The sequence below is a fragment of the Nycticebus coucang genome, chromosome 9 (assembly GCF_027406575.1).
Source record: "Nycticebus coucang isolate mNycCou1 chromosome 9, mNycCou1.pri, whole genome shotgun sequence".
NCBI classification, from domain to species: domain Eukaryota; kingdom Metazoa; phylum Chordata; class Mammalia; order Primates; family Lorisidae; genus Nycticebus; species Nycticebus coucang.
The window spans coordinates 62043934-62068718 of NC_069788.1; the positions used below are offsets into that span (position 1 = coordinate 62043934).

General features: G+C 40.1%; 1 protein-coding gene across 2 annotated transcripts in view; it reads right to left on the bottom strand.

The window, feature by feature from the left end:
* CAP2 (cyclase associated actin cytoskeleton regulatory protein 2) overlaps positions 1-24785 on the bottom strand; it is a 187813-nt gene that overhangs the window by 121425 nt on the left and 41603 nt on the right. For both annotated transcript variants that reach the window (XM_053602229.1, XM_053602230.1), the window contains one exon: positions 7959-8036. In XM_053602229.1, coding sequence (XP_053458204.1) covers positions 7959-8036 — 78 coding nt within the window. The remainder of the gene's footprint in view (positions 1-7958; positions 8037-24785) is intronic.

A 24785-nucleotide genomic window follows, 5' to 3' on the forward strand; every position in this document is an offset into this window, starting at 1 on the left:
CAAAGATACATCAAACTCTAAAGATCCTCAAAGCTCTCAGTCTCATTGAGGGAATGGAAAATATGCAGAGAAAATAACAGTATTTCTAAAACAACACAGAAACAAGTTATTTGTAGTTTGATGGAGACTACTGCATAGGTACTGAGGAAGTTCAAAAAACATCACCCAGACTGTGTTTTCCTAAATTATGTTCTCATACAAATGCAATCATATAGATGTAGACATGCTAAGTGCTCTGACTACTATAGACTGGGCGTCTAATAAATGCTAGGTTACAAAGAAAAAAGCCTGAAGAACAAATTAATTTTTAATCTGTTAAGGCGTTAGGGAAATTAAAGAGGGCTGGAGTATGTAAGACGAACAAGGCCTAATAAAGATCTGAAACAACTACTTAACAGGCAAATTTATCTAATAAAGGATTCCAGACAAGAAAACACTAGTTCTCAGCAGCGAATCCACCAAAACTTGACAGGAACACTTTTTTTCCTATTAAGCTCATGAAAAGAAATAATCATCAAAGAAGAAATACATTCTCTAGGTAACTGCCAATAGAAACTTAAGTATTTAACTGCCCTAGAGGAGAAGGGATTTGGAGAAGAGAAGGGGAAAAAAAAACCCATGTGTGTGTTTTCTTTTCTTTCTTGGTTACTTTGGGAAATGTCTCTCCTCTTATATAAATGGATATCAACAAGTCAGGAGAAGGGCTGAAAAATGTAAAATGGTGAATTTTGTTTTTTATTATTCTGGCAAGGTTGACTTGTTCGTGTTTAAAATTCATGTTTTAAAATCTCTGGAAGGCACAGTGCATTTCAATTAGCTGCGTGTACAGCAGTTTGTCTTCTCCTAAGGATAATTATATAAAACTTATTTTGGATTATTTGTAATTTTAGTACTTAGGGAAGTGTCTGCATTTTCAATTAAGAGTTCACTACACAAGTTAAAAGTACTGCACAGAAAAGCTTAAACCAAGCCCTCACTAGTTGGTGCACATAAACACTAATATCAAATGATGGTTTTGTCATGTGATCCATCCCCAGCACATACAAATATAGAACATGACCATAAAAAGTAATGGACCATGCCCTCTGCTAAGTAATTTACGACAGCGGATTCAGACTGGAATGCCAGCTGGAATTATCTTCTCCTCGCCTGCAATTTTCACATATTCATCTTTGTACAGAGAACAGAAGCAATGCCCTACAGAGAGGACCTATGTTAAGGTCACTGAAATGCCTAGCAAGTAGCAATACAGAATAAAAGTTCAAAATATGTTTGGCTTTTGAATGACTCCATGATCTGTTTTTAAATTAGTTTTTTACTCTTATGGTATGAAAACTGTTAACTCTTGCAACTCTTTATATCAGATTTATGGTAACTAGCAAGCAACTTGTTAGCTTCACAGTGGAAAATGATATAGAGTTGATAATTATTAAAAATACAAAGTGATCCCAACATTTAACTAAATGGAAAAGGAAAAATCCCCTAGTCAAATAAATAACACAGTTTTATCACTTATGTAGCATCTGCCATCAAGGCAGTCTGGAATTCTAACAAACTTAGTATGAAATTGTTGATAAAACAAAGGTTATTATCCTTCTTTAGTAATCTTTACCCCTCGGATAATCTCCCGAATCCCCAGTGCGTGATAACCACCTCACTTCCTTTGGGCAGCCATTCATTATCTAATTCGTGTCTTACACAAAGAGAGATGAGCTAATGTGCCTTATCAGATTAAAAAAAAAAAAAAGGTCACCATGAGTGATGGTCCACCAGGACAGGATCCTAGCAAATCCTTTCTGCCTCCACAGTCCTGGGTTTCTAAATACCTATAAAGCTACCAACTCATAGTCATAGCTCACGGCTCATCCACAGCTTTATGTTGCTAAAGCAAACAGTCTGGGCAGAAGAATGACAGAATTACTCTCCTTTCTGACTCCCTCTCCTCTCTGCATCCTGATAAACTAATGATTAGCTTTCCTGGTGGGATTCAGCCCTGACTGGGTAGCTTCAGGCTGTCAACTCAAGCAGACCCTGATGATATCACACAAACGGCTGCCTCTCCTTCCTTCCCTGGTGTTTTATTCTGTATTCACCAGCATCTACAGCCAGCACAGACAGCTGACTTCACATGCTAGCCAGGGTGTAATTACCAAGGTAATTTTCTTGCCATGGGAAGGTTCACATGAAAAGTAAAGGCTTTCTTTTTGCCTCACTTCTCCACCTTCTCCTACACAGAGCTGCTGGTTATAAGAAAGCAGACCTGTAGGTAGCAGCAAGCGGTCTGTTTTTTCCTACACGATCTGGATTATATTTGACCTATGGAGAATCTGCATCTTCTGATTTCAAGATTCTCCTTTTTTGTGTGTGGGGGTGTGTGTGTGTGGTTTTTGGCCAGGGCTGGGTTTGAACCCGCCACCTCAGGCATATGGGACCGGCGCCCTACTCCTTGAGCCACAGGCGCCACCCAGATTCTCCTTTTTTTTTAAGCACCAAAGGAGGCAGCTTCATCTTTCTCTGCTGCATGCCTTTAAATAAAATGATTTGTTCTGTAGAATTTGGATTCAGTTAAAAGGCCGCACTCAAGGATTCAGAAGGACACATGTGGTGACCCCAAGGCCGCAAAGGCTGCCCCATTCCCTTCTCTGGAAATTAAAAGCATAGATTGCCTTTGGGTGCTTTTGAGTTGGGCGTGAAGAGAACCAACCCATTTAGCAATATCAATAAAAGCCAAAACATATACATATTTATGAAGTGAGAATATGAATTAATTAGGAAGAGACCATAAAGTGAGCCATTGGTGAGAGTCAAAGCGTTAATCCTTCCTGAGCCTGTCAATCCAGACCACTGGGAAATACACCATGAGGAAATGAAAACATCACTGAGCAGGATGTAAAGCATGAAAATTTTTCTCTCGTAGCCCTTTTCTATTTTCAAGATAAACACCGAAATTTTATACTTAAAAATCCATTAAAAATACTTGCTCTGCACATATAATTAACAGCAGTTACTTAACAGGATATTTTCTTTATGCCTTCGCATGAAGAAAAAACCCCTAACTTTATAGCAGTATTTCATAGCAGACATTTCCTTCTACATTAGGATAAGAATTACTTTATTGCATTATGTTATCTGTCATATGGTCCCTGACAATACAACTAAGCAGCACCTAATCATGGCCAAATCTTTCAAGAAGATTCAACAACCCTGATAGAGCAATGCCGTGACATTTTCTGGGCATGGACTTAAGAAACACTTGGGAGTTTGGCTTTGTTCATTTGTTTGCTTTTCCTTTATAATATCCAGACCTGCCACTAGCACCAAGTAATTTAGCCAAGGCATGCTCTGAGATCAAAGTCACATGACTACTTTGTTTGGCATTTTAAAATACTGGGCAATAATCTGACGCTTTACAGTTATGGTAAAACATTACATAGGCAAAAAGGATGAATTTACTCTAAAAGAAATTTTGAGATACCATAGACATATATCTATACACACATCTCTCTATTAAGTGCATTAAAAACATTCAGCCATCAGACTTTGAAAGTCTTATCTTTCTCTGGATGGCTAAAGACATGAAGTATTATCCTGCAAAAACCCATATGAGTTTTTGGGAAGACAATTCATTTTCACTGTGAGAGACCTTATTTTAGCCAAACCAATTGACCCACTTTGATAGACTGGGTAGGTACTCACTCCATCTGTGACTTCTTCCTTCCAGGAATACAGGTGGGTTAAATTTTCTAGCCTCCCTTGCAGCTAGGAATGACCAGGTGATTAAATGTAAGAGAGGTAGCCTAGGCCACTCTCAGGCCCAACTCAAAACCTTCTTGAAGTGATCCTGCAATTTTTTTCCCCCAGTTCAGTGGCTGAGGACCAGGAGGAGCTGGTCACTCCAAAATGAGGAAAATCTGGTCCCTGAATGACCATGTAGAAGACTATCAACCAAAAACACGAGAGCAGACATATGAAAGAAAAAAAAAGTCTCCTATGTTTAACCTTTGAGATTTGGAGACTTTCTGGTAAAGCAATTGGACACCACTAAGACTGAACTCTTCTACTTAATCACCTGGCCACCTGGCTCTTGCGTGCTTTTTCTCATCTAATCCTCACAATGACCCTCTGATGTAGGTATTATTATCCCTGTTTTAAAGATAAGAAAACACGGGTTTAGAAAGTTTACCTGCCTTCCTCTAAGTGGGCAACTTGACAGGTTGGTTTGGTTAGAGTGGCTCAGTGGGAAGTTATTGTGGACTTTTACCAAACTGATTCTCTAGTAGCCACCAGAAAAAACAGCAGATTCTCAACTGTCACAGGATCACAGATGAATCTGTTTTTCTTGCCTTTGGATTAGCAGAGCTACCGAGTAGAAGATCTGGGATTGAAATCCAGGTAGGCTCAGTCTGAAGTTTCTGCTCTTGACCACCCTCACAAATTAATACGTTTTATTAAAATCCCAAAGATATTTATGCCCATTAGTAATCTAGATCTCTCATGCTCCTAAATAATTAGCTGAAGTCCCAAGATTACTGGCACTAGGCTTTCTTGCTTAGTTTAAAATGAACAGATTATTAACAAATCTGATCACTGCACCCTGTCTTAGTGCTGAGCAGAGGATGGAGCTGGGGTGTACATGTTCACTCAGAGATGGAGAGATGGCCAGGAGGAGTCTCTAACCCTCTTTCTCCTTCTAATTTTTCAAACTGTATAATTTTTCAAACTGTATAAACAAGAAAAGGAAAGACTCAGCTTCAGATTCCTGCTCTATGTACAGGAAGGCACTATTTCCTTTTAAAGTGCAAGTTCAAATAAAGACAAGGAGAGAGAGGGTGGAAGAAACTCTTTCTCTCTCATTTCTGGAGGAATACACAACTCAGATTTCCCGGTCGTTTTGACATAAGAAATACAGACTTTTGGGCCCCACCCGAGACCTACTGAACCAGGCTCTCCGGTTTAACAAGATCTCCAGGTGATTCGAATGGAGACTGAAGTTGGAGAAGCAGTGGTCTTAGCGGTAGTCGGAAGTGAAATTCTGAAGCATCTGAAATAAATGTGAGTTCGAGGTGTAACAGAGAGTGACGCACATACCACAGGTTCTCAAAGCGTGCTCCCTGGATCAGTGGCAGCACCATCACTTGGAGACTTTGTGGAACTTCAGATTCTTGGGCTCTGGAACGAACTGAACACTCTGTAAGTGGGGCCCAGCAATCTTTTGACAACCCTCCAGGGGATTCTTATGCATGCTGAAGTTTGAGAATTGCTGCCATATGCTAATGAGAATTGAAATGACAGCAGTTGATGCTCTTCCTCCAAGGAAGAGAGGAAGACACGGTTACATCATGGCTCCCTTGAGAAAGTATGATCTGCGTTATGATCATTCTCTTTATGATGTACGTTCTAGAATTCTCGATGGGACAACCAAGCCTGGCCATGGGCTATTTTCACCACTGTGGCAGTGACCTTGCAAGTCTACTTTTCTATCAGGTGGAAATACTAGGATAGTGATCTGGGTACAGAGGAAAGGGAAGGTTAGGAAGGTAAAAGAGGCGGAGAGCATCATGAACCTAGTCTGCATTCTGCCTGCCCGGACCTGCTGGGCCTTATTGCCCTTGGGGCATTGTGGTAAGTGCCGATGGTGGCATTTCTAGAGCAGGTCTTCCTGAGAACCCATTTCTCCCCCCTTAATCAACAATGCAATAGAGTAAGAAAGGGAAACAGTAGGTATTATACCCAAGAGCCTGTACAGGTGCATGTTAAGGCACACAGTGTTCCCGACCACAGCTCATTCTGGGACGCCCCAGTGCCAATGCATTCATTCGTTTTTGCATTCATTCACATCTTCATCCAATATTTAATGAGTGGTTGTTTTTGGCAAGGCCTGAAAGGACAAAGGAGAAGCTTCTTGTTCTGGATTTAAGGAAGGAAGCAAAGGGAGCACCAGAGAGGACAGTCGTGGCTCTTCCTCTGCCTGAGACTGTCAGTTGAAACCGCCTCTCCTCCCACTTCCATCACAGAAAAGGCAGATTACAGCTGAACCCAGGATGCATCACACTGTGATTTCCTACTTTAACTTTTCTCTTTCGCAAAGCAGGGACTGAGAAGGCCAAGGAGAACAGGGAACCCACAGCAGAATATTTCCATCCCTACAGACGCTCCTCCCTAGGCTGCGAGGAACTCCTCGTTTCACACGGAAGGAAGGGATATATCCACTTTGGGTGGAGGTTGACAGCTCTGCTTAGGAATTAGAATCCCCTGTGGAGCCTGTAGATGTCTCAAAGCCAAGGCCATTCCTCAGAACAATTAAGCCAAAACCCCTAGGACTCAGGTACTGGTATTTTTTAAATTTTTCTAGATGATTCCACTGCTCAGGTAAGGCTGAGAATGACTATTCCAGGGAGGGTGCCCAGGGTCTCCGTTGAGGGTTAAAGTCCTGCATTCCAAGATTCTCTGCTCAATTTTTTTCAAATTCAGGAGTTCGCTTTACAATTCAAAGTCAACTATTAGGTTGAAGCTTTCGTGTTATAATGAATATTCATTTTTATTTGTATAATTTTACCACACTTCAGATGCAGAATACCTTTCAGTCAGAACAACTGTTTTTTCTTACCTAAGAAGGGATGCTAGTTGAACTACTTTGTAATGAAAATGTCATTCATTACACAACCAGCAGGGTCAAAAACGTTGTTATTATTATTCCCTTGGCAGAGGGAATGCAGTTATTTGCATGATACAATGTCAGTTGTTTGGGCAGGTGGTAGGGGGGGCTTGGTTAAGAGGATGAGAAATTTTATAAAGTCTTGGAAAATGAGAAGGAATCCCACCAACCATCACTCTGTTGTTAACATCTGCTCTTATCACTTTTATTCCTTTGTATGTAATATTTACTCTGGGGCTCACATATTGCAATAGATTAAAGTGGTTAAAATTATTGTGTTGGTAATGTTGCTGTAGTTAGCATCAAATCCTCTACAACTCTCAATGTTTTTAACCTGAGGAATGTTAACCCATATTCCTTATGGGGGCAGAGAAAGGAGAGAAGTGGAATATACCTAAGTAATTGGAAATTTATAAAAATTCTTTTAATTCTGGTGTTTTGAGAATGAGGACCAGCAGTAGAGGTATCACCTAGGGAGGAGCTTATTAAAGAGCAGAATATCAGGCTGTAGTCCAGGCCTGATGAATCAGAAACTGCAATGAAGCTCCTTATAATCCATAAACACAGGACATTTGAGAAGCACTGACTTAGCCTATCATGAAATGAGAGCTAATCAAATTCATGTACACAATTTAGAGATGACCACAGACGTGAACAGTCTTTGATAACAAAGCAGCTCACAAGTAGAATTAAAACTTAGTAGTAAACACTTCCTTGATTATAAAAAGGTTATGAGACTAGCATGTAGGTCACTACGGAAGTTTTGAGAGAGGCTGTGTTATGGTGCATTATTTCATTCACAAGAAACACAGTTGACAAAGTCCTTTCTGTCTCACCTGTCCAAGTGTCAACTTGCTTGGCCCATTAGCGTTGCTGGGAGGGCTTCATTTGTTTCCATCTACATGGATTGTATGTTTCTTGATTTTTGTGTATCTCAAAATTCTCCTAATGATCCACGTGTAAAGAACAGGACACAAATAACATAAACTGACCTTTCAAACTAGTGATGTCCATTGTTACAATACAAATTTGGCCATAATGATATAATGCTATATTAGTTGTAAAAAGGTACATATTGCTTTATGGGGGGGGCAAGTGGTATACATTTTTTTAAAAACCTGTCTATAAAATTATGAAGACAAAAGAAATGTTCTGTAACATGATGGGGATTAGTGATAGAACCTGTAAGTGCTCTCGGCCTCATTTTGGGGATGTCTCTGGCAGTAAATGATTCCACTGCTGCCTTGTTTTTTGTCCCACCCTGCCCATTCTCTAGGCAACCTTGTCTCTAGGACACTCTTACCTCTTGGGGCTGTTGGTACTGGGAGGCCATCAGAAGGAAAGCCCGCTGGGCCTGGAAAGCGCTGTGCACCATCTCTGCCTGGGAACAAAGAGGAAGACAGCAGTTTCAATGTTTGAGCTCCTAAAAATAGAGCTACCATAGGATCCAGCAATTCCACCCTTACATACGCACCCGAGAAAAATGCAAACATATATAAAAACTTGCAAATGAATGTTCATCCTGGCATTATTCATAATAGTCAAAATGTGGAAACAACCTGAATGTCCACCAAGTGGTGGATGGAGAAACAAAATGTGATCTATCCATCCAACAGCATATTATTCAGCATTAGGAAAGAATAAAGTACCGAATCATGCTACAACATAGGTGAACCTGGCCACATTATGCTGAGTGAATGAAGCCAGTCACAAAAGGGCATATTTGTGTGATCCCATTTATCTAAAATGTCCAGAATAAGCACATCTATGGACAGAAAGTAGATTAGTGGTTTCCAGGGGCTGGCAGGAGGGAGGAATAGAGAATAAATTGCTAATGGTATGGGGTTTCTTTTGGGAGTGATGAAAATGTTCTGGAATTAGAAAGTGGTGATGGTTTTACAACTTGGTGAATACACCAAAAACCACTGAGTCACACACTTTAAAAGAGTGGACATTACGAAACGAATCAGATCTCAATAAAGCTGTATTTGAGCCCCAAAGTGCAACTGTTTTCAAAGGGTGTCTCTCTCTCTTGCTCTCTTTCAGACTGGATGTGTACCCCGAATCTGCTCTACACCTTACAGTAGGAGGGCAATTTTCCCTTAAGACATCCCCATGAAAATATGTTCCCCGAAAGCCAGAGACTTCTCTAACTCCTCATCAAGACAGATCTGGAAGACTGGGACTAGGGTAGAGGGGGGGGCCTCACCTGGACTCAACCCCTCCAAAAAGATGTGTACGGTGGCAATGCCCTCAAACACATAATCTCTAATCCTCCCCTTCTATTCACTCTTAACTAGTTCTTTAATTTTTTTTAATTTAAAGAGTTACAGAAGTGTACCAAGAAGAAATTTCAAATATTCCAATGAACCAGAATTAACCATTTGGGGCACATTTTTTTTTAGTTTTTAAGAAAATTCATACAGTTGTTTTATAAGATAAAGCATGTTGACTTAGAATATTTTTTTTAATGTTTAAAGTTTTTTAAAAAATGCCTCACAACCTATAAATAATCATCATTAACATTAGATGACCATGATTGCAACCACCTTTTAAGAATATATGCACAGAGACATAAAATAGGACCATACCTAGACTATTTTTTAAAATAAAAAGCACACATTTTAATTAGGATTAAATGGTGGACATGAAAAAGAAAAAAAATTAAACTTTAATGAAATGTTTTTATACCGTAATAGTTACATGTCCTAAATGATCGTTCTATAGTAAAAGAAAAAAAGATTAGAAAACATTAATATATTGGAATAATCTGCATGTTTGCCTTGAAACATGTTATCATTCTAGACATTACTGATTTATGCTGGGAAAGATGAGAATATAAGTACTCAAGCTCTTGTCATCTCTAGTCCCTATCTTTCACATCTTTGAGTTGTTATGTTTATTTTGCCTGGCTGGTAGCATTCACATTCGATCTGTAACATTAGTGTCCATGGTTGCTTAGTTATTAGTTCTACATTTAAACAAGTGTATTGGTTCTCATCATGGCTTCTCCATTTCTCAATTATGCTGGTATTTTTTTAATTGGCTGGATGCCTGTCACAAGTATTTTCTTCAACAAGGCCTCAAAGTTGCTTTATTCCTTTCAGGTTTAAGCGTGTCTTCCTGCTGTCTTTATAGTACCTTAACAACATCTTGGCTGGATATATCCTTGGGTCACTTCCTTCCCCATTTCCGGAGAGCACAGGACTAGATGGACAATGGAGAAATCTCAGCCCAGGTTGGTTTTTATCCCTCTCCTGTACAAAACTGACTTATTCTGGTTTGAAATCTGAAGAATTACAGTAGAACCTCCAAAACTGACAACCTCCCTTCATTTACCATCTCCTTAAGTTGACGTAATTTTCATGGACCCAACATGCACCGCATGTACGTATCAGTACAGTAGGCCCAGTTCCTTATGTTGACCACCTCTGCATGTTGACCAATTTGTTACAGTCCTTCGGGTGGTCAACTTACAGAGGTTCTACTGTTTTTCTTTATCCTTGAGGTTCAATAGCTTTACTATGTTTGGCTTTTGAGCATGTATCGTATATTTCCTGGAATATATTTGATCCTTTCTTCATTTCTGTGAAATTTTCTTTCATTTTTCAATATATATTCTGTTCTTTTTGCTAAAGTCTCTATTTAGGGGCTCTAATTATAACATTACTCTCACATGGTATAATATTTTAATGTCATCACATCTGTTATATTCTGTCTTTAATCTCTTTGTCATCTGTATTCACTATGATTATAGGAATATACTTTTTTCTATTTTAGTAAACAGGTTTCAACACGTTGCATATATGTTAACATTTCCAATTTATATATTATTTCTGCATTAAGGTTTCTAGTTTTTGGTTTGTTAGATTTTAAATCTCTCTTTTCATTTTATTCTTGTTTTATCACTTTGACTTTAAGCTATTTAAAAAATACTTTTATGTTCTTGTTAAGTTCTGAGAGCCTAAGTTATACTCTTACTAAATCATTGTGAGGAACCTGTTTCTGTTCCTTACGTTTTATTTTCAAGGGTGAGCTGTGTCTTTGTACTTTGCAAGCCATGTTCCTTTCCGACAGACTATTCATAGTCATGCTGATTCTTTTCATTTTGCACGTGCTTGATCAGTTCTGTCCAGTAATTTTAAATTTTCTATAAAATGTGGGTGATTTCTTGCCATCATATTGTATATCTGTTTCTTTTCTCTTTCAAGCAATAGTCTGAGTGCTAAATGATTTGTACTCTACCTACTCTTCTAAGGCCCGATGGAACAGGGAATAGGGACAGGGAGAACTCAGTTGGCGTGATATCCAGTCTTTTACTGAGTCTCTGGGCGCTGCTTATTCTCCTGGGAATTTTCTAAATGACCCAAACCAGGATTCACACCACCTATGTGGAACATATGCCATTCTGATGGTGTGGTACCCTCAGAATTTAGATCATTTCTCCAATTCACAACTTAGACATGAAGGCTTTACATTTACAGACAGAGCAGTCCATGGTTTTCTTTTGTTGTTTCATAATTCTCCTTTTCTGATTTCATTTCCTGTAAGGTGTGTCTCTAAGGGGTGAAGGTTTGGGAGCAGGAACAGGAAGCCACTCAGCCATCATTCACTGAAATGTATTGCTTTAAGTTATGGCTGTTTTGTTTGGTTACTATTAGTGAGGAGGGATTTTTTTGTTTGTTTGTTTTTGCTTATTAGTGGGGAGGGAAAAATTCTGTGATTCAGTTTTATTTGGGTATGAGTTTATATTCTCTACACTTATCACTTTCATCTTTAATCTCCTCCTTGTTAGCTTTGCATCTGTTTAGGGGAAATTTCTCCCTCTCTACTATCTTGAGTATGACTTCCTATGACTTGGGGAACATGTGCATTTATTTGCCTGTAGGCACTTGTGTGTAAAATATATTAAGAACCAGCTTAATATATTTCAATATTAGATTCCTAGATTGCAATAAGAGGATTAGGTTAACTTTGTTCCAGTGTCCGTATCGGATAATTTTCTGGGATGGAAGGGTAAATGTGTTAACTGACTGGGGAATGACTCGTTTTTGTCATCCTACTTCATTATCACATTTCGGCATCTGACAAATTTTCCAGAATATAACTGAAATGAACACCTCAATCTTGTTTCTAACTTTCCTCATTACTGCTCATCCAAGCATTTTTTTTTCCACTGAGAAGAAAATGCTTGAAATCAAACCAAGATTCGTAGACCCGTTTACATTTAAAATCATAAATTCAATCACCATCCATGTACTAGCTTAAGTCTTGTAAATGTTTAGATGAGTGCCATTTGGATGTATGCCATCTTCTCTTTGTCTTGGTAGCCTGTATTGCTCAAAAATCTCAAATTTGGGGTATTCCTTAGGGAAGAATAAAGAGTGTTTGAGTTCACTGTCACAGAGGACACCGTGACCTTACGAATGTGAAGAACTGAGCTGTGTGGATATTTTTTCATTATCAAAACACACATTTTCAGTGATTTGGAAGGACTTTCGTCAGTTTCTAATGGTCACGCTTCCCAAGAGAAGACTATAAAATACAACTTTCCACAGGATGGATGTAAATTAAGTGCTCTTCTCCCAGCAATGATAACATAGAGGTATCGTCCTCATCTATGACAAACCTTGCCAAGTTTTCAACTGAATCATAGTTGCTGTGGGAACATAAAATTTGGGATGGCCTGACTTCTGTAGTTAAAATTGCAGTGTAAAGGTGACATTAACAGTATTTTTACAGTTCTCCTAAGATGAACACTGTCATCAGCCTTTTTTATTTTCCCTGGTAACAACATTTAGCCTTGTTGCTAACGGAGCAATTTTCTGGCAAGTCTGATTAACAAAGTTGGCCAATCTCATTAATTAGTCTCTTCTTCCAAATGGCCTTTCACTCAGCAATAAGGGTTGAGGTTGGGGTGGAGCATGGCTCAGTACCTAGATATCTGCTTTAATTCTTCCTTTAATTTTGCTTATGTAGATAAAACCTTTCTGAGAATTTGACTGCACTTCCTTCAGCTCTCTGGAACTCTGGGCATAATTAACAGACTCCAATCTACATTCCCTTTTAACCTTATCAGTCTACATGTCAAAGGATTTTCATTCCAACTTCTGATCCACTTGCTCCTTCCTTCTGGAAAGTTCCATGAGTCCCTTCAACCAGACAGCATCCTATTTAGGAGCAATTTTACTGAACCTGCTGAGTCTGATAACTTGAAAGGGAGAATTTGGCTCACTCAGGCAGTTCAAAACATTGTGAAAGAAAAAGCCCAACGTAGGGGTTTTCAGTAACGACAAATAACGAGGGGTTTTGCTGAGTTTGTCCGTCACATGTGTGTAGGGCTCAGAGAGCCTCAGGGACCTTTGTGGGGGAACATGTGCATTCATCTGCCTGTAGGCACGTGTGTACAACAGGAAAGAGACAGCTCTGGTCAAAGTCAAAGCTGAGCATTTTGTTTAAACTCTGTCAATTATCACTTTAGCAACTGGAGTTCTCAGATAGGCAGGTTGGTGGAACATGTATCTGAGAACCCCAGTTCACCGTAGGGTGAAGAGTGGGAGAATGAATTTCAGAAATCAGTTTACTGTAAGCCTTGAGAATAAGCAGACACCAGCTAAATACGACTTATTTCTGTCTAATCCCCTGGGGAGGGAGAGCTGGCTCTCTAGGGAAGCCCAGTTGATTTCTGAATACTCATCAAAGCCTTTGCATTGTTTTCCTGGACACAAGCTATAGGCTGCAAAGTCCCATGTGAATGGAAAAATGAACAGGAGTGACTGGGAGAGAGGGCACTTTGGAAGATGGGAAAAGCACTCAGTCTGGGTGCTTATGCTAAAGGTATTTCTAGATCCTCTGACTCCGCATCACCGCTCTTCTGGAGAACCACACAGCATAGGGAAGGGGCTCCTCTTGCTCTGACTGAGGACAGGGAATGGACATATGTTTTTTCAGTGTGATTGTGATAGCACTTGTCATTGCCAGTGCTATTCCCACGAACTTCCCCAACTAGATTCCCAATGCCCTGTATTCATAACTAGAGATACTATATATTCCCGGATTTAGTTTTTAGGGGTCTCTACTGTAAAAGCAAAGTCCCTTGAGGTTCAGCCAATGAAGAGGTAAAGCGATCTGATAGATGAAAACAAGACAAGAAAATGGGCCCTCCAAAAAGAGGTGATAGAAGGAACAGATGAATTTCACCCATTTCATGATTTTGCTTAAAACAAGATTGAACATGCCTTTTTTTTTTTTTTTTTAATTTTCAAGACTGAGTCTAGCTCTATTGCCCAGGTTAGAGCGTAATGGCATCATTGTAGCTCATGGCAACCTCAAACTCCTAGGCTCGAGTTATCCTTCTGCTTTAGTCTCCTAGAGTGCTAGGATTACAGGGGTGAGCCACTGTGCCCAGCCTGAGATGTCTCATTTTTAAAATACGAACATTAAGTACTGACCTAATATGTCAACATCTGAGCTGACGTTTTATGAACCTCACGGAAGGCAGTGGTTCTCAATCTTGAGTACGTAACAGAATCAACTTGAGGGTTTCTCAAAACAGATGACTGAGTCCCACCCACAGAGTTTCTGATTCAGTAAATTTGCATGGGATCAAGGATTTGCATTTCTCACAAGTTCTCAGGCGAGGCTTACGCTTTGAGTCCAGACACCACACTTTGAAAACCACTGGCCTAAATGCTGGCTCATAGAATTTTTTTCTTTAATTCCCTTCTTATTTTCATTAGTATCTGAATCAGAAAAACACTTCGGAGGGCATCCACTACAGACCCTCGCACTCACACCATCCAAAGAGGCTCATTTCATTCAACTCCTGCATTTTTTCAAGTGAAGGGATGAAGGCCTAGAAAAAAATGACGTTCTTTGCCCAAGGTCACATTGCCAGTTAGTGACAAAGGTGCAGAAAGAATTCCTAATTCCTGACTCCTTGCTAGGTCTCTTTCATTGTCAGGAGAAAGACTTGAAGCACAGAAAATGGGCAAGTTTGGCAAAAGTAAATGAGAACTATGCCGACCACGAGAGTGAGATATAATTGCCTCGAGCCAATGGTTTTTTGGAAATTATCAGCAAGACTGTCTTTACAGCTATGACTACTTGCCTAATGGAAGAAGACAAGAGGGTATGATCTAAGCCAGTCATGGGAGCTATCACCACACAAAAGAATTTATAAAGCAGCTGCAGAAGCACTAAACATCTGTGCTGAGTACAGGGCAGCCGTGGTAATGGGAGATTACAAAAGGAAGGCCCTGGGTAAAAAATGTGCTAATGGTGTTGGGAGCAGAGGCTGTAGGCCAGGGAAAGAATGCCTCCCACTCACAGAGCGTTGGGATGCTTAATTTCTTAAAGTGACTTCAGGGGTTTGGATAAAGTCCAGAATTTGGCCTGGCCTCCACAGCCCTGTAAAACTGGACCCTCATCTCCTGGCTTCACAGCCACGACCCCTCTGCAGGTACTCTGCTCCAGTCATGGTGCCTCCCCAGCAGCCAGGACTCTTCTCGAAAGAGCCCTGGGGCAAGCAATGTATTTATCTATCTAGAGCTGGCCTTACACAGCTCTCTGCCCCTTTGAAAAAGATACCTCAACCTGGAGAGGTTAGTAAATTTCCCATGATGGGTAGACAAGCATAGGGTTACTGACCTGAGCTGGGTTTACTGACCCGAGCCTACATCCTTCTCTCTAATCCTGTATTAGTTACCATGGTGGGTTAACTGCGCAAATAGCATCCTCACTGCTTCCTCTGTGACACTGTAAGTCCCTAGAGTCAAGACTTTTGGTTCCATTCTCTTGTATCCTCCATTGAGCCTAGCGTAGGGCTTTGTGTACAGGGGACAGCTGACATTTGTTTACTGTCTGACAACAATCCCCTCACCGTGGTCAAGACCTATAGAAAGTCAAGCCCTGGAGCTGACTTTAATGGTGACGGCTCAAAGAACAACAGAAGGGTACATGACCGTCCTCAGAAACAGAGGACAGAGACGGACTCCATAGTCTTTGTCTTCTCCTTGATGTTCAGTTTTGGGTGATACCAATCATACAATACATCAGTAATGGTACAATGGAAAGGCAGTCCCGTAGTCTACACCAGCTGGCCCTGAACAGAGAGGTCCTCCAGTCACAGATAGTGTTCAGCCCCCTACATGGCTCTGTCCTGGTCTGTTCCCTTTGCCATTCTCCCAAGACTCCACTTCAAGTTCCCTCCTCCCCTTTGAATGCCAGTTCCCATCTTGCCCATTGCCTGGTGTGTGTCAGGTGCTGATGAAGGGCTGAGCAGATGGATGGATGAATGAATGAAACAGCAAGATCAGGATCTGAATCAAGTGTAAATTATTAAACATTAAACTCAACAAATGTTGATATACAAGTAGTTAATGGGAAAGCTAAAAGAACTTTGTATCCTTCCAACTTCTGCTGTAGTTTTGTGAGTTAAAATACTGAGGGTGCAAAAATATGTATACACATTTTAAGAGATGTTACCTATGTATTACTTTTCTAAGTTAATTCAAATTATGGTAGCAACAATGATATGACATCTGCTCAAAAGATGGCATTAATCAAATGATTGTTGGCTACCAAGTAACAGGCAGGATAGTCAAAGAAAATGGCCAAAATATGGTTGTCGCTGGAGAAGCACAAGACTATTTTGAAGTGGTGTTTGATGTTCTCCTGACTTAATACCCCTTGACTTCTACCTATGGGGGCCCTTAAAGGATGTGGTATATCGTAGAAAACTGGTACACTGGTGGTACTTCAGGAAGAAATTGAAATAGCATGTGCAGTGATACAAGTGGACACTTGAGTCAGCGTTGCTCAAGCAGGAGTGTGCTGTCATCCAAAGCGTCTGGATGCTGATGGTAACCACTTTGAGTACCTCTTGGAATTGAGCAGTCAAGATGAAATAAGTTACTTTGTTTTTTGTTGTTTTTAAGACAGAGTGCCGGGGCCTCAGCCTAGCTCACAGCAAACTCAAACTCCTCCGTTCTAGGCAAGGAGTGGTGGCTCACACCTGTAATCCTAGCACTCTGGGAAGCCCAGGCAGGTGGATAAAGCCTGAGCTCACAAGTTTGAGACCAGCCTGAGCCAGAATGAGACCCCCTCTCTAAGAAAACAGTCAGACGCTGTGGTGGGTACCTATAATCCCAGCTACATGGGAGGCTGAGGTAAGAGAATCGCTTAAGCCCAAGAGTTTGAGGTTGCTGTGAGCTGTGACACCAGGGCACTCTACTGAGGATGACAATGTGAGACTCTGTCTCAAAAAAAGAAACAAAAAAAACCTCCTGAGTTCAAGAGATCCTCCTGCCTTAACCCTTAGTAGCTGAGACTATAGGTGCCTGCCACAATGCCTGGCTATTTTTTTCTATTTTTAGTAGAGACGGGGTCTCATTCTTGCTCAGGATGGTCTCTAATGCTTGAGCTCAAGGGATCCTCCTGCCTCAGCCTCCCAGTGTGCTAAGATCACAAGTATGACCCACCATGCCCGGCCAGACATGACTTGTATCCATCTTTTGTTACTGGTATATATCGAGTATTACAATTTTTTTTTTTTTTAGACAGTCTCACTTAGTCATCCTTGGTAGAGTACCTTGACATCACAGCTCACAGCAACCTCAAACTCTTGGGCTCAAGCAATTCTCTTGTCTCAGCCTCCCAAGTAGCTGGGACTACAGATGCCTGCCACAACACCCAGCTAATTTTAGAAAGGGGGTCTTGCTCTTGCTCAGGCTGGTCTCAAACTCTTGAGCTCAGGCAGTCCACTTGCCTTGGCCTCCCAGAGTGCTAGGATTACAGGCGTGAGCCACTGCACCTGACGAGCCTTACAATTTTAATGCAATTTTTTTCCTTTCTTAAAATATGTCTACCTTTTTTGGCACCCTCTGTATTTGGCTTCCTCTACATTTTGTTTTTTAAGTGAAAAAGACTTACTCAGTTTCAATGTTCAGGCTACGTTATGAAACTTTCACTCCAGCTTCATCTCCCCACTAACCGAGGTGTGCGTGGGGGATTGTGAAGAGATGTGGGAAGTGTCATGAACATCTACCCGGGAGGGGCTCTGGGGCAGTTACCTGGAGGAACGGACAGTGGGACTGTGATATGGTGGGTCACTAAGAGATTCTAGGATAAATACTGTTTTCACTTGAATTGTTTATGCTTATTAAAAAAAATAGCAAAGCTCTCTAAGGATCCTCTTATCCTCACTACATAAGATTTGATTCTCTGTGCTTGTATTTATGCGGGGACGCTAGCAGGTACTTACAGAGATCAGAGATGGAAGGGTGAGAAAAATACTCAAACTTATTAATGTTCAGTAAGATTAGAAGATGTTATTACACACACATGTAAAAAAAAAAAAGAGAAAAATACTCAAACTGCCCCCTTTATGCTGTCACAGCCAAGAATAAAACACAAAAGTATGGAATGTTTCTGCCTGCAACTTTGGTTCCCACAGACTTTTGTCTATTTTGCGTGATGTTTGGGAACCATTCTCTCCCCATGGGCCATTAGGAAAAGGCACAAAGAAGCCAGCCTGAATTGCCACGGATGAAGAGCCTTGCATGTCTTCTTGTGCTAAAATTTGTGCTGAAAGCACACTCTGTTTGTCAGTAACATAGTCTAAAGCTAAGTGTTAAGACATGAGAAATCAGACTGACAGATATTTGTAATGGAATCTGAAATTGCCAGTAGACAGGAGAAGGACCAAGCTTTTTGGGGACTACGTCTGGCCTCATCATTACAGCCAGCATCTTAGCATCTCAGCTGGACTACTTAGACCCTGCCAGTGCTTCCCAAGTGTCGCTTGCCCTAAACATATGGCCAGCACGGATTCCAGTGTGATTCTTATTTTATCAAGGAGAAAATAATATGGTTTCTTAGACTTTGAAGTGCTTTTTAGATGTTGAAAAGTGTTCTTATGAAATAAATATGCCATGATATCAGTAAAAGTTATCTCCTGAGCAGAGGGATTATGAGTGGTTTTTGTTCTCTTCTGACACATTGATTGTCAAATTTTCTTTTTTTTTTGAGACAGAGCCTCAAGCTGTTGCCCTGGATTGAGTGCCGTGGCATCACAGCTCCAATTCCTGGGCTCAAGCAATTCTCCTGCCTCTGCCTCCCAAGTAGCTGGGACTACAGGCGCTCGCCACAACGCCTGGCTATTTTTTTGGTTACAGCCGTCATTGTTGTTTGGTGGGCCTGGGCTGGATTCGAACCCGCCAGCTCAGGTGTGTGTGGCTGGCGCCTTAGCTGCTTGAGCCACAGGCACCAAGCCGATTGCCAAATTTTCTTACATCAAACATTTTATTTCATTATCAGGGAAAAAATTGTTGGAAAGATATAACCGAATAAAATAGAGGCTTAGTATTTATTTTCACAATGTATTTTCTGAGTGCCTACTATGTGCTGAGCTGCTAAATCAGGTATATATCAGGGAACACAACATGAATACAGAGAATAATTAGTGCTTGAAAGTACTAAGTGACAAGATGCTTATGGTGCAGGCAGATGACAAACATCCGATCTGGACAGGAAAGGATTGGTTGGTATCACTGATCCACGGGTTGAAAAGGTAAGTGTTCCCATTTGGTCAGCTGGCCAGAACACAAGATTTTCGTAAAAAAGGGAAGATGCAAAAGAAAACATATTCTTTTTGGATAAAAGATTTCCTTTTCTCTAGAACCCAAGTGCACACTGCTGGCTGCTCAGTCATTTCTAACCATCATCTCAGCAGGGCCCTCTGCCTCTTCAAGACAATAGGGATTTCATTAAACCCACACAGCTGCCTTTTTGAAGTATCCAGGCTGTGCACAATAAAATGGAGTCTAAATTTACAGTCTGACCAGGAGAAGGAAGCAGTAATGTCACATTCTACTTACTTAACAAATATATTGGCAATACTCCAATAAGTCATAAAAGACAAGTTAATTTAAAGACTCTGGCCTGCTCAAATACCAAACAAGTCACAGTCAATTTTGGGCTCTGCCTTAGCCAAAGCATATATCAAAAGGGCAATAATTTCATATTAGGCAATTGTTATAAATTAGTATTTTTATTGCCTTTACAGTTTACCGATTTCTTTTTCACTGATTCTATTCTCATTGGCAGGGAAAGGAGGCATACTTATTGAATAGGGCTAAATAGTTTTGCAGTTGGAAAAGGAAAGATGAGTAGGTAGATTGAGGATGTCGATGTTAGACTACTAGGTACATTTATTAAAAAAATAATCATTCAGGCACTGCTAATAAATGAGGTTTATTCTTCATTAATAGGACTGTTGCCTTGGCAACTTCCAGTTCACCAAAGTATTTACATCAGCCGAGGTGCACATTTCTGACACCAAGGAATGGCTCCAATGTGTCTTTTCTGCATCCATGCCCAGAATCTTCTATTATCTCAGTTGTGTTACTGGTCTCAGTTAAGGTGACCTCAACACCCCACCTACCCCACCCAAAACATGTCATATCCAACCCCCAAAAGGCAACTTAAAAAATTTTCTTACCTCAGCAAATATTAATAGAACAATGATAAAACTGACTTTTTCTTTTTGCAGAAAAGATTATATTTATTTTTCCACTTGTCCAGCAGAGGGCAAAGTATTTTTTTTTTTTTTTTTTGTGGAGACAGAGTCTCACTTTATGGCAAAGTATTTTTAAACCATCAAGGTCATGTACATGAATATGCACTCAAATCATGCAAACTAAAACTTTAATTTTCCTAGTTCCTAATTATCACCCATAGCCTAGAGCACTTTAGACACTATGATAGTATAAATTGGCACAATATATGTATAGGAGAACAATCTGCCAATTAGTATACAGGATCACTTGCCCTAAGCCCCGCACTTTTCAACTGCAGGAATTTTCCTTGAGAAAATAATTGTATAATTATAGAATAATGTTTGTACAAGGATACTCGCTGCACTTTAATTTATAATAGGGTAAAAACTAAAAACAAGTCAAACATCACTAATTTCTTATTTGATTATAAATAATAACTCGATGACTATCCTTGCAAAGACGGGACCAGGGTGGAACTAGCAGGACACTGGGGTGTGACATTTAAGAGGTGCTTTCTCTCAAGGTCACGTTGTGGGGGTTCACCTATACCTAGGTGAGACCTGTATTCTTGAATGTACATTATATCACCTACATACAACTGTGATTGTTTAAATCCACTGTGGTGTAACCACACAATGAAATATGCTGCAGTCGTTAAAGAATGATAACAGAGATGCCAACTTACTGACATGGAAAAAGAATCCCAGAACACATGGTCTAAGTTAAATAAGCAGGTAAAAAAACAGTTTGTGTAGAAAAGTCTGTAAAATCTACAACGTAAAACCAATCACTGTAACTTAGCAAGCCTGACACAGAACTCTTCTAAATAATTGATTATTGCAATTTATATAAGAAGAGATCAAAGACTTGAAAGGATTGAACACAGGGAATAGTTTTCAAGGCATGGGAATAGGAAAAGAAAGAAAAACATAATCCATTTGCTTGTCTGACAGGCATGAGTAACTGTTACAAGCCCATATTCTGAAAAAAACCATACTCTTAAGTTAACTTCGTTTTCAAACCCAATCATTGTGGAGCTAAGAAATACTTGACAGATTGGCCCCTCTCCTAATTCTCTAATTTGTTTTCTTCACACTAAAGACATCTAAAGCACCCATTTTATCAACATGTTTAAACAAATCTTTTGACTCAGGGAACCAGAAACTGCATCCTAGTTGATAAATCTTGAGTCTTTGCAAGAAAAGGATCCTTGGTTGCACTAAAGCTATTCAGAAAAATCAGAGACAACAGGTACAACTTCCACTAGACTCCACTGCGATTATCCTTTCATGTGGTGTTATTTCAGTCATATTTTCTAAGTTTTCTACCATATACAGATATTCCCTGGGTCCCTAAGTAGAAATGCCTTCCAGAGGACTAAGCCAGTGGGTGCCTACATAGAAGGGTCTTTATTACAATAAGAGCTCTGTAACTACTGCTCCTAGTTAGACATTATTCTAAAGAGGTGTGCTATAGCAAAGAAACCATAAACGAGATTCAGATAGTTCTGAGATCAAATTCAGCTCTACCCCTTTCTAGACACATGGCTGTTCCCCAGTTCCCCAGCCTTTCCGAGGCTGTTTCCTCATCTTGAGGAAGGATCAAGAATGATCTTGAATGATACTTACATTGAAGGTTCTCCTAATGATTTGAGGGAAACAATGCTTGGTACTGCGCACAGGGCCTGACACAAAGCAGGACCTCAACAAATGTTAGTTCTCTTTCCCTTCTTCATAATCACCTCTTTTACTAACATGGAAAACAAAGACGAGGCAGGGAAATAAAGTTGATTTTGAGTGACTATAAAATTTAGCTAAGAACTAGAACTTTTTCATTCACAACCATGTCCACATGACCCATCTGGATTGACATCTTACTATGTATTAGCACTTGACCACGAAGGGCGTTGCTGAACACTGGCTCCCTAAGGACGCCCAGGCAGCTAGGCCCACTGGCCATCAGGGTGCCCTGCAGCCAAGCTGTGCAGCATCATGGCATCACCTGTGCCCACATTATCTCTTTGCTTTGTCTTTTACTACTCAGTGAACCCCCTTTCAGGCAACACCTTGATTCCAAGATTTTTTCTTCTAGCATCAAATATTCCTTTCCCTCTCTTCTGATAATAATGGCAAAACATGCTTAGTGTAAAAAATTTAAAAGATACAGACATTCAAAAAATAAAAACTTTCCAGCCAGGCACAGTGGCTCACACCTGTAATCCCAGGATTTTGGAAGGCCAAGGCAGAAGGATCACCTCAGGCCAGAAGTTCAAGATCAGCCTGGACAACACAGTGAGACCCCATCTCTACAAAAATGAAAGAATTAGCAAGGTGTGGTGGTGCACACCTGTAGTCACAGCTGCTTAGGAAGCTAAGGTGGGAGGATTGCTTGAGCCCAGGAGTTTGAAGCTGCAGTGAACTATGATTATGCCTCTGCAATCTAGCCTGGGAAACAAAGTGAGACCCTATCTCAAAAAAAAATTAAAAAAAAAAACCAAAAAAACAGCTTTCAGTTATCCCACTTCCCAAAGATAACCACTGTCAGTAATTCCATGAATATCCTTACAGGCTATTTAAAACTAAGACACGTTTCTCAAACGGATGTCACCTCCCTACCCTCTCTTCTTTCAATTCCTGCTCAATTATTCTCAGAAAATCTCTTTTCCTGCCTTTTTTGTCCCACTTGTAAATTCCAAGGTTACCTTAATAAAGGTTGCTAAGCATCAAAAAAGTGAAAGTATACTCATATAAAGAAAAACAAAAGTCTTGTTTGGTAGCGAAAGAAAGGAATCTGGTTCAACGTCAGCTGAGAGAATGCAGAATTTGCATAGAAATCCAGATTTCTTTTTCTAATTAAATTCACATTTCCCCAGGTATCCGCATTCTTAACAAATGCCTATTTTTTCATTTTATGTTGTTTTCCTGCTTCATTTAAAAGCATGGTGGAAGAATTTTTCCCCTAGCATTTTGCATTAGATAAGTACTGCTCAGAAACCTGCTGCGAAGGTTTTTCTTTTTAATGAGTCACCTATCACAGACTGATACTTTTGTAAAATAAATAAAAATGCATTACTGGAAAAATGAAATGTTAAAAAGCAGACATACAAAGCACAGTACAAATCCCAGTTATTTCAATTAATAGACTTACCAGACTTAGTTCCTCTGTTGGACTAAGTTTTCAAAGTCTTACTTGCAATTTCTGTGCATATCCCATGGTTCAGACCGTTAACGAGTGGTTGGCCAGTAGCCATCTGTGGACAGCACATGGAGGCGTGTTCTTCCACGTCTTTGCATGGGAACCCAACCACCCATGGCTTACATTGGGTCCATGGGAAAATGTCTTCCAAGTTTCTAAGAACTAATTTAGAAATGAACTTGGGGGAGAGGTGGGTCTCACTGAAAAGTTTGTGACTGTCTGCATTTGTATGCATTGAGACAATCTACTGACTTTTCACTTTCCATCCAGATGTTTGCAATTATGTACAAAGACTCTTGAAACCGGGGAGATTTGATTATTGGAAATACACAGTGAAGTTCCAGCCAAAAGTTTAATTTCTCAACCTCTCCTTCCCATATTCCAAAGTTACTTCTTTTCTCTCCCTGTTTTCCTTTTTTTAATTTCAGAATATTACAGGGATATAAATGTTTTGGTTACATGAATTGTTTGTGTACAGTTTGAATGAAAGTTCTAAGTGTTCCCATCACCCGGTTAGTGCGTACTGTATGTACCTGGTAGGTGAGTTTACCCCTCCATGCCTGCCCCCTCCCACCTGCTTACTTTCCACTGAGTTTTACTACCAAATGTGCACATGGGTGTTGATGGATAAGTTCCAATTTAATAGTACATACAGTGTTTGTCCATTCTTGCTGGGGGCAGTGGCTTACACCTATAATCCTGGCACTTTGGGAAGCTGAGGCAGGAAGATTGCATGAGCTTGGGAGTTTAAGACTTGCCTGAGCAAGAGTGAGAACCCGTAAGCGTGATACCCCCTCTCCCAAGTTAAAAAAAATACATAAAAAATGTTTCCATTCTTGCAGTGCTTTACTTAGAAGAATGATCCCTGGTTCCATCTAGGTCAGTGGTTCTCAACCTGTGGGTTGCAACCCCTTTGTAGCAATGAAAATACATCCTGCCTATCAGATATTTACATTACAATCATAACAGTGGCAAAATTACAGTTATGAAGTAGCAACAAAAATAATTTTATGGTCAGGAGTCACCACAACATAAGGAACTGTATTAAAGGGTCGCGGCATTTGGAGGCATTAGGAAGGTTGAGAACCACTGATCTAGGTTGTTAGAAAAGGTATTAGTTCATCATGCTTTTTAGTGGTGAGTAGTACTTCATGGTCTATTCATACCACATTTTATTAATCCGCTCACGTATTGATGGGCACTGGACTTGTTCCACATTTTTGTGATTGGGAATTGTGCTATAATAAACATTTGAGTGCATGTGTCTTTTTGGATAAAATGACTTTTTTCCTTTGGGTAAATACCCAATAGTGGGATTGCTGGATCAAATGGTAGGCCTACTTTTAGTTCTTTTAAAACTCTTTCAGTTTAAAATG